The sequence below is a fragment of the Dromaius novaehollandiae genome, chromosome 3 (assembly GCF_036370855.1).
Source record: "Dromaius novaehollandiae isolate bDroNov1 chromosome 3, bDroNov1.hap1, whole genome shotgun sequence".
Classification (NCBI taxonomy): domain Eukaryota; kingdom Metazoa; phylum Chordata; class Aves; order Casuariiformes; family Dromaiidae; genus Dromaius; species Dromaius novaehollandiae.
This window is the reverse complement of record NC_088100.1, coordinates 4,402,526-4,413,381: the sequence shown is the minus strand read 5'-3', so window position 1 is coordinate 4,413,381 and position 10,856 is coordinate 4,402,526. Positions and strand designations below refer to the sequence as shown.

Here is a 10,856-nt window from a genome sequence, read left to right as displayed (position 1 = left end):
TGTGGGCTGTCGGCATCTGCACGACCTAAAATCGGTCACTGCCACTTTCAGACCCAGCAGAACACGGGAAGAAGCAGGAGTTGCCTCCCTCTGTCTTTTCTTGGGCTGTGTCTCGCCCCAACATGGATTTCTCCCTTTCTATTGCCCACAGCAATCAAACTCATCCAACCTGGAAGGTCTTATTCCACCCTGCAAGGACAGCAGTCCTCATGCTACCGATGTGTAATATCTAATCAGCAGGACAAGGTGAGGAGCTATGTTGTGCCCCCACCCAGGTGACTTCCATCCCCAGTTCCCTGCCGTTGCAAGCATTCCAGTGGGATCCTGAGATCTTGGGACGTGGAGAAAAGGGTCCCAAATTCGCTTGCCTACTGCACTGAAGCCCCCCGACACTGACGTGGCCCCAGCTAGAATGGCTGCGGCCCCTTCTTCATTATCCCGCTGAAAATCTCCACAGGCAACCTGTGTCGGGGCTGGACGCGGCTGCAAGAGGAGTGAAGCGTGGGGAAAAGAAAAAGGGAGCAATGTGAAGTCCTACGTTCATTCATATTTGTGTCCTTTCTTTGCACATCCTCCTCTGAAGGAAGAAAAACACACCTACCTGATTAAATGAAAAGGTTGATTGAGGCTGGATATAATGATAAGATCTAAGAAAACAGGAAAGTAGAGTTGCAAAAGTGCAGGTCAGGAAGCTGTGCAGGGGCTTACTTGCAAAGAAGCAGAAGAGTGAGGTCCAATACCCCCTATAGCAATGTCCAGAGAGGACTTCTGTACGCTTAACATTTCAGCCCCCGAGCACCCCGACATGAGACACAGATACAGCAAAGGTCGGTTTGCTTTTTAAAGCAGTAGTTATGTATTACCAAAGATTAAAAAAAACAAGCTGAATAAAAACCTCAGCTCCGCTGCCTTCTGCACGATGCAGCAAGCGTGCACATAGCGAGCAGCCTAAAACCATCAGTGCAATTTTTTCCTCCCCGCAGAGCACAGTCAAAATGCAGATGTGCTGGAGTTGTAACGGAGACAGAGTACAGAGTTTTAGTCATGCTGGAAAGTAGCTTCACTGCGAAAGTAGCACTGGCCAATAGGCTTTTCAGTGCGCAAATCAGCTTGACGAAACGTCTGTTTGGGTCACTTCTCAGCAGCAAATGCTAAATAGCAGTGTTTTTGTTTTGTTTTGCTTTTTTTAATAATTCATCGCATGCCTGTCCTTCCTCCCAGTTTTCCCTGACCCTTGGCACCAGCAGAGTGCAGCCCTCAGTGGGACAGCAGTGCTGCCAGCAGAACAGCTGGAGGACTCTGCCAGATGTGCATCAGCTGGGACCCAAGAGCTTACTCCATTGCAGGATGCTTTGTTAAAAAAATTTCTAATAAGGAAATTGTCCAAAATTTGGGTCAGAATAAATAGGCTGAATATTTCTTTCATCTGATCAAGTTTAAAACAATTATCATAAAATCTCAGCCCAGCTCTCTCAGGACGTATCTGATGTTCCTGTTCCAACCTAGCTGCTACTGATGGAGCATCGTTCTTCACCAAATGCTGGAGCCCAGGAGGGGCCATGTGTCAGGGGACATTAATTTCACCTGTGATTAACTTTAGTAAGTGGGACTGTGAACAAGCAAGCAGGACATTGCCTTTTTAAATAATTTGGTGTCCTGAGGTTGGAGTTTGCAGTGTAAAGAGGGTCTGGGCTCCTATTTGGCCCCAGTGAATGGAGTGGAAAAGTTCTCAAGATGAACCCGGCGGGGTTTCATAAATCAAAAGCTGCTGAGCCTTACCTTAGGACTTGTTCTGCCCACAAAGAAGGGAGCCCTCCAGCTGAGAGGAAACTCATGATTTTTTTGTCTTAGGCACTTGTTTAACCTGAAAAGACTCTTGCTTTGGCCACTCTCCCTGCCACCAAGGGGAAGTGGAGACAGCACCAGATCTCCAAGCTGGAGACAGACTGGTAGCTCATACAAGGCACTTGTTAAAGGATGTGTTTCAAGACATTGTCACAAATACATAAAAGGTAGAGTGCTCCAGCTGCCTAGCAGGATTGTTATATAAATAAGTTCAATAAATATTGAAATATAGACTTTAAGCTACCTATTCTAACCTTTGAGCCTCCCTAAAACTGCAAGAAGGTGCAGCGGGATGAAAGCGATGAAGGACCGCATCTGCCTGGTGGCACGGGCACCCACAGGACAGTCTTCACGGGCAGTGGTAGTGTCCCACTCCCTCTTGCCGTACCTTGGTGACAGAGGTAGTTGCCCCAGTGCTGTTCTTGGGAGGTGCTGATCCTGGTCACTCCAGCAACCCAGACAGACCGCTCCTCTCTGCCAGCCCCCTCGGTCCTTGCTGGGGGCACTTGGGGTCAGCCTTGGGGGTGGACGTGAAGCGTGGCTCCTCAGGGGGCCTCAGCTTGCTCCTCCCGACAGGAACCCGCGTCCCAGAGGACGGGGCACCCTGACAGCTATGCCACCCCGTGAGGGCACCCACCAGCTCTGAGCCCTCCTTGGAGGCATCCGCCGCCCCACATTCGCTAGCGCCACAGAGGGACGAGCTGCTCTGCAGATGGCTGTGGGCCCCAGGGCCCAAGATTGGGCTGATGTTCCCCATCCCAACGGGGAAGTCCTCTCCTTTTCCACCCAGGCGGTCCGGTGGAGGCTGGGGTTCGCCATTTCTTTCCAGTGGGGCCCTTTGCACAGCCATTTCCGACTCCGCGCCAGGAAAGGCAATGCCTCCAGTGGTTGCGCTGAAGTAGAGAGATGAGCTCTCACAAGCCTCAGCTGAGTCCCAGCTGTTGGGAAAGGATATGGCAGGGTGAAAACCAGGCTCTTGTCCTGCTCTGTGCCATGCAGCATTGCTGCCACTCAGGGCATCTTGCGTTATGGGCCCATGGTCCTCTCGTGAGGTTCCTGCAGCACCGGGGTTGTGTTTGCTGCTTCCTGCATTCCCTACTGCCAGCAATTTCTTATCAGTCACATCAGATGCAAAACCCAGAGGACCCATTTCCCTTGTCAGGAGGGTAAGGTTTGCCCTGGGCTCAACCCTGGAGGGTTTGCCCAGCATCAGTCCTCCAGGGTAAATCTCTCCTACGCCACCATCTCCAAAAGTTGCGTTGATCTTGGAGATATCTCCCGTCTTCAAGGCCAGCTTTACCAGCAACCAGTGGTGATGGCTTGTCCAGTCATCCTCTGAGACGCGCCCTCCGGATTGCATGAGCGATGACCCGTTCTGGTTCCTGGAAGCCACCTCTGTCCTTTCCACCAGCAAGGACTCGCCATCTCCCCGACTCGAAATTCCCAAGCTCTGCCCTGCTTGGGAACCAGCTCCATCATCACTGGTGGCCGCAACACTGCAGGATTTCTCCAGGAAACCTTGCCAGATCTCTGTGGACTTGGGGTGAAGCAGGCTGTAATAAACCGCCAGAGCTGCAGCGCCTGGAAAAGAGCAGAAATGTATCAAGGGACCCTTCTGCCATCATTTCGGTGAGGTGTGCAAGAGAAGGGAGGTTGGATCTCGCTGTCTTCTCCTGATCAAGAGACCCTTTGCAGAGCTGCAGCTTGGCATTAGACGTTAGTGCAGCACTTGTTTCAAAACTTAAATATTTAAAGCAGTGCAAAAATCCCCCTTGAGCAGCTTCCTGGAAAGGGAAAAAAACATTGGAATACAACATTTTTTGGCAGCAGAACACTCTCAAGACAGAATTTCCTAGAAATTCAGATTGATTTGCAGACTGACAGGTGCATGGAGAAGCAGCCACTGATGTCAGCAGGGCATGGACACGGGTGACCGTGAAGCAGCAAAGAGGTGAGCCCAGCGATCCTTCTCATCTCGCAGCATCCCCATCCACCAGCCATTAATGGGAAGACATCAGCAAGGTTTCACCCACATTCACTGGCCAATATCGGGAGAAATGCTAAAGAAAAAGAAAAGCATCACCATTTTCTTCATTCCAACCCTCTGTTTTGTCATGTGGGGTTTGCCTCCTCAAAGGGCTTAGCACACACTGGCAATGTAAGAGCTCACATCAGGTTGAGACAACAGTCAACAGTCTGGCCCATCTCACCCATTTCAATATAACTTCCCATTCCTGCCAAGTGCCAGCTCCAAAAAGGTCTTTACACCCATGGCTCTGCATGCATTTAAGTGGGAGGAGGCTGGGGAGGTGAGTATAACCCAAAGGGCCCTTCTGAAACTTCAAAACAGGGTTCCTGTGTCCCTATCGCTTTTAAAAGCTGATCAAATAAGATTTGGCACTGCCTTTTCCCCACATGCTCCCACCTGGGGGCTGTACCAGAACTCACTGCTGTGATGTTAAGCGACCTTCTTACTTCCACCTGAAACTTGCTCAAGGGCTGAGGAACAGCTCCTGTTCCAGCCCAAATTTGTCCTTTCTTGGATACGATGACTTGTGCACAGCCAGCCTGGGGAGACCCACGGGAGCCCTGCACGCAGGCGTTGCAGCTTCCCTCTCCCTTCATCACAGCAGGGAAACACGAGCCCGGGGGGAACCTCACCCGGCAAAACAGCAACTCTGACCCCCACCGAAGGACAGCAGCTTGTCTGTCTGTCTGCCGGGCCATTCGCTCAGATGGACAGACCTCAGGGACAGGACTTTCCCCAATGACAATTTTGCAAATAGAGATGCTGATGGGGTTGTTTGCAAGAGTTATATGACCTCTCTCCTGCTTCAGCTTGTTTGTACATTAAAGCCATGGGACATTAAATGCACCATGGACACAGCTACCCCACCATGGACATAGCTATGCCATGGTCACATCTATCTCCTGGCCTTCTGGGCAGGGAAGAAGCAATAATCCTCCAGTGTTCCCCCTCAGATGGGTTACTGAACCCCCTGCTGAAGGGTGAGCTGAAGCTCCTTGCAGGTGAAGAAGTAACTTTCCTACTCCAAGCTCTCCAGTTATGCAGGGAGAGAACGGAGAGGTGGGATTAGCTTCCCTCTCGTTCCCCATCAGAGCAGGTAATGCACTCACTGAGTGCTGGAGCAGCAAGCACCAGGCCAGCATTTTCCATGAAAGTCACTAAACTCTCGCAAAAGGGGCCTAGCATCCTCCACAATGCAACACACATCTAGTCCTTGCCATCAAACTACCCCAGTCCCGAAGCCACCTCTGACAAAACCTTCTCCATCACAAACCAAAAAGTCTTCTCCGTGGACACAAAAAGCCTCTCCATTTACAGAAACACCCCTGGTCTTTGAAAGAAAAGAGGGGTGGGAGAAAGCTGCTGTAGTTCTGCACGATCCCACACCAGCACATTCCCAAAACATACAAATCCAGCCTGTTACGGCCAATCAGTCAAAAGCCACCTTCATATTTCATCACTGTGTGCTAAAATGAAAATGCTTCCATGCAACGTTCCCCTGTATTATACCACTGCTGGCACTGTTTGCCAAACATCAGGAAGCACAATCGAACAAATATGCTTAGAAAGCATGCAGATAGAACAGAACCGCATATATTATATTTGTTGGCAGTATCAGAGACATTTGGTTACATCTGAATCATTTTTACAAGCCTCCTTTTCCAGTGGTGGAATTTTAAGACATGCTTTTAAGAACTGAGACCGAAGGTGGATTTATGCATTATAAAATAAATACAGCAAATTCAGCTGTAGGAAACAAAGCAAATATTCTGATGCAACTAAAATAACCAATGATGACGATTTGCTTAACTCGAAACACGCCATCTGAGGCTACCTGCATCCCTTGGTCGGGCTCTAAAAATCAGCTGATCTCACCTATTAAAAATCCCGATGTGACGGCCCCGGTGAGACACAGGCTATTCCACAGCTCCGCTTGCAGGAACCCTGTGGCCAGCAGCAGCAGGAGGGTATTTTCCACCAGCATTACCTGCAGAGCAGAGGAAGGAGAGCTAATGTCACTCGTGTCCCAGTCACGGCTTTAGACACGCTTCTGATGACATTAAACACACAGTTTCCAGCCTCTGCCTATTTAATTTGCACCTGTACTGCAAGCTCCCTTTTGTTTCAGCCTTCTCTACATTCAGGTGGAGCTTCTCTTTGTTTATTAAAAAAGGGAGAAAGTTTCCACAGTCTCTCTCTTTTGCTCCAAAGACTCTGCTGATATCTTGTCGAAAGCACCAGCATCAGCCCAGGACTGGGAGCAACTGCAGGTGCTGGAGTACCACGCAAAACTCTGTAATTCTCAGTAAAATAACAGCAGTCACTGTTTAAAACCAGTTGCTGAACTGCACTTTCTGCAAAGTCTTTTGATTGTTTTTTTCTCTGATCTCAAAAAGTAATTCTGGCAAAGCAGGACAACTGCTCTGATGAATTCCTGCCGTTCTTAAGACATTATATGGTTGCTTCTATGAAATAAAGCCGGAGCAGAAAGCATATCCACCTTGCTGATGGCACGGTTTGGGGCGAAGTGCTGGACCTTAGCATGTGGCAATGCAAACGATGAGATTCTGAAAATATCTCAAAGGGGAAATCACTAGGAAAGGCCCCCGGACACCCAGTGTCAGGAGAGGTGCTTGTTGATTAGCCTCTGGGTGAGAATTTTTGGGGACTCCCTGTTTGGACTGTGAATTCCTGCTCTTCGAAATTGTTATTAGTGAGTCTGAAGCCTTGGCACGTGCTGAATGGGGTCAAAAGAGCAGAGCCAGGACTTTAACCAGGACTTAAAAAAAAAAATCAAAAACAAAGCTCACCACACACATCTCTTCTGCTAGAAGTCTTCAAGTTTCATTTATGCTCCTGCTCCCATGCAAAAACTGCAAATCCATGCAAAATACTGAATAGCCTGGGCACCTACCGCGTAAAACACAGCCACTCTGAGCTTGGAGGGACCGGGCCGGACATTAATGTAGCAGAAGACATATATGGCTCCCAGCAGGCAGTTGAACAGCCTCCAGCGGCAGGATGGTGTCACGATGTCTGTCTGCTGAGCCACCAGCCAGAAGGACATGACCAGCCAGTGGACACCTGCGAGGGGAAGGCACAAGAGAGAAAACCTGGAGAGCTGCGGGTGTTGCTACCATGTTGTCATGCTGCAGAGCACTCCCTGAACCATCACGCATCTCCTTCATCCAAGCAGGAGGGAGGTCAGGTCTACGTGACAAAGCTGTGGCAGCACCTCTGGCTGATAACACTCCAGGTGCCAGGCAGCAACACGGGCCCAGGAGAGCTTTTGCTGGCTTCCGAGGAGGTGTGGAGGTACACAGAGAGCAAAAGAACTGCCAGACGTTGTGTCTGCACCCAAGGGCTGGGATGGTGTAAACAGCAGACGGGATGAGGCCGTGCCAGGTACCCCAGTACCGGGAGCATCTCTCTGGCCGAAAGCAGGACACGACATATGAAACATGAAAAATGATCTCACCAGCCACGGCGAAAACCCAGAAGGAATAGAGCCTGGCAAAGAGCACCAGGGCCAGGACCCTGGTCCCCAGCATCCCTGTCCTCCACAGGAGCAGGCGGAGGAGGGCAGCGGCCGGCAGGTAGAGGTGGCCCGGCTTGAGCAGGCACGCGAAGCGGCTGTAGGAGACCAAAGCCCAGGCGAGGGAGAGGAGGGACAGCCCAGCACTGACACCTGCAAAAAATATTTTGACCTCTTGCTGAAAGCTTTCTGGTCTCCATCATGTTCTCACCCTGGCATCTCCCTGCCTAAATATTATTAGACATGCGATGCACTGAGATTCAAAGTATGCTTACTGCTGGCAGTTTCTTAGAGACTAAAGATCTGCTGGGAGGTTCCTGGGGGCCAGCGTTCAGCACATCCCTGAGGAGCGCTAGCTGTACAGTGGCCCATGTGCCATGGGCTGGAGAAGCGTACAGATAAATGTGGTGCGCCAGAGGGACTTGTTATGCTGAAGTTACTACCAGCCACATGGTAACTTAGAAAAGACGAATCCTCTGATGCCCAACTGGCAGAGCTCCAGCAGTTACTCTGCAGCGCAGCAGCTCACTTACTCTGCAGCATGCTCCTCCATCCAGAGCCTACCCTGCTCTGCATCCTGCCACATGGGAACAAACATCACCCACCCAAATGCACCATCATCTACAACTCAGAAATATTCTTTTTTCTCTCTGCTTGGAAATTCCCAGCTTACCAAGGAAAAGGCCTGTCCGATCCACAGCCACGAGGACGTACGCCTGCAGCAACAGGTGAGGCAGGCTCTGCAGCAGGGCTTCCAGGAGCCACAGGACAGATGCGTCCCCTTGCTGCATGAGGAGCTCCCCAGTAATGCCATTGCCCCCTGCCTTTGTTGCCATCTGCAGAACATCCCAGTACCTGGAAGAGTTACAAACGCTGTCAGCATGCTGTGGAGCAAGCAAGTCAAGCTAGTTCCTTGCACTTCCACAGAAATGGAGTTTACTTCACAGGGTCAGCCTTTCGGCAGTGCTTACTCAAAAGCAGGTATTGCAATAAGCTCCATGAATGTCAGTCAAGCCAGTATTGTCCCCAGGAGCCAAATGCTCTAGCAGTTCACACGTCTACAAACATGCCCCCACTCCTGCCCACCCTCTCCACTGTGCAAGGTTCCCCCTACAGCCACCTTCTCCCTCACAGTCACAACCCATCCCCATTAGGACGTGCTTCCATTGCAGCTTTGCTGAGAAACAATGACCTGCCTGCACATCTTGCATTCAAGTAAACGCTGACATTCAGGGACCGAAAGTTAAATGGTGAAACCTGGTGCATGCTCTCAATACATGTTACCACCTGCAGAGGTGGGGAATCCTCACCCAAAACACCTGCAGATACCTCCTCCCCCACGAAGGACTGCAACAGCAATTGCCCGGCCTGCATGCCGAGCATCTGCTTCGATCTCTGCCTCCCAGTCAGGCTACCCCTTCCCCAGCCTGATGTCCCAACTCCCTCCATCCTGCCGCCAGCTCCCGCTCACTCTTCTTCCTCCTAAAGAAAGGCTGCAGAGCAGTTAGGAACTATAGCTTGCACTTCATTCAATACTTTGGGTCTCCAGTCATGCCTAGTTATTAGCTAAACATCACACCCCCACCAACAGCTTCAACGGGGTAAAAGCAAGATTATTGCTAGGGTCTTCCATTAAAATACGAATGCATGTGCACACACCCAGTGCTGCTTCTAGCAACAGATGTAGGAGGTCAGAGAGGATAAAACTATTCCCAGAATTCGTATGGGGACACGGAAAGGGTCATGCAGAGCCATTTAAGACTGGGAGGAGGCACCAACTGTCAGCCAGATGCCCAAACCCGCCAACTAAAATCTCACATTCTCCCTAATTCCTTGCCTACAACATCACTCTGCAGTGAGGGAGCTCAGGAAGTCCCAGGAAAGCCTCACTCCTGCAATGCAAAGCATCTCCTGCGTGACCTGAGGGCCAGCGCGGCTGCTGGTCCCTCCAGCCACACGTTGCACAGAGCATTGCAGTTTATCCTCGAAAGACGGGACCAACAACATGGCGCTTGGGTGCCCAGGGTGTGTTTCTTACCGCTTCCAAATCCCCAGCTGCAGCACGTGGAGCACCACGAGCGAGCGGCACGGCTGGCGCCCGTCGGCCCTGAACCAAAGGGCGCTGAGGAGCTGGGCTGCGTAGCCGGGCACAAGGCAGGACACGGTCAGCCCAAACCAGACGTACTGCCCAGAAAGGAGATAGTAGATGATGGCGCAGAGCCCTGGAGAAACGGAGAGGCGCAGCTGGAGGATGCTGTGGTCGTGCACACACGCAATGCCTAACAACCCCCCCAAATTCAGCACCCGCTCAGCCCTGCGTGACCACACATCCCCAGCACAGCTGAGTGAAGAAAGCGGGAAGGAGAGGGAGAAACTCTCCTGCCTGCAGCCCCATTGACCCTTCTCCAAAAACCCAAAACAGCGTCGGGGCGCTGCAGCAATGCAAAACTGGGCGCAAGCTGCAAAAGTGCGGGTTCCCCGCTGGGGCTGCAGGAGGGTGGGAGCTGGCGGGGGGGGGGGTTGCAGCCCCCGGGTTCATCTCGAGATTGCAAGCGCCGGGGGCAGCAGCTTGGCAGGAGCGCGGCAGCTGCGCGGGGCCGGATCCTGCCCGCGCGCGAAACGGCGCAAAATGAGAAAAAAAAGCGCGCAAACCCGCGCAGCACTCGCCCCCGCGCAGCCCCCCCTGCCCCACGCGCTCACTCACGCGCGCATCGCTCCGCCGCCAGCAGCGCCAGGCAGAGCCCCGGGAAGGCCCCGCGCATCCTGCGCGCCCCTTCCCGCAGGGGCTGCGGGGGGAGGAGGAAGAGGAGGAGGAAGGGGAGGGCGAGCGGGCGCCCTGCCCCTGGGCGGGCGCCGGGGCCGGGCTGCTTCCCCTGCTCGGGGTTTAGCGCCGCGGCTGCCTCCTGGGGCACAACCTCATTGCCGGTCGCCGCGGACCGACGCTGGCCTGCACCGTCCGGGACCGTCCAGGTTACCGTGCACTTGGAGTTAGTTCATCCCAAAGCCTTCGAGGTTATCGTGCGTTTGCAGAAGTTCATCCCCAAACCTTCCACATTATCGTGCGCTTGCAGAATTCATCGCCAAGCCGTCCGCATTATCCTGAGTTTGCAGAAGCTCTTCCCCAAACCTTCCACATTATCCTACGTTTGCAGAAGCTCTTCCCCAAACCTTCCACATTATGCCTTTGCAGAAGTTCATCCCCAAACCTTCCCGGTTCCTGCGTGCTTGCAGAAGCTCCCGTGGCAAAGGAGCAGCTGCTGCAGGGATCAGCACTAGCTGGCAGCTGGGACGTGATGTTCAAGCGAAGCTGCAGATGAATTCAGGCATTGGCTTCCCCACTGAAGCGATGAAGCCTGTGTGAAATGTGTTCCCACTGTTTGTGGTTGCAGGTGTCCTTCTGTGGATGCGGACTTGTTGCAGGCCTGTCTTACCTGCTTTTTAATCACC

The 10,856-nt window shown here is 52.2% G+C and overlaps 1 protein-coding gene across 1 annotated transcript; it reads right to left on the bottom strand.

Moving 5' to 3' along the window:
- Nucleotides 1-827: 827 nt before the first annotated feature.
- On the bottom strand, nucleotides 828-10,213 carry XKR5 (XK related 5). The gene is made up of 7 exons (XM_026093865.2): nucleotides 10,114-10,213; nucleotides 9,448-9,631; nucleotides 8,083-8,264; nucleotides 7,353-7,562; nucleotides 6,789-6,958; nucleotides 5,750-5,861; nucleotides 828-3,426 (listed from the first exon to the last, which is right to left on the bottom strand). The coding sequence occupies exons 1-7, from the start codon at nucleotides 10,169-10,171 to the stop codon at nucleotides 2,288-2,290; spliced, it is 2,055 nt and encodes a 684-aa protein (XP_025949650.2). The 5' UTR covers nucleotides 10,172-10,213; the 3' UTR covers nucleotides 828-2,287.
- Between the last annotated feature and the right edge of the window lie 643 nt (nucleotides 10,214-10,856).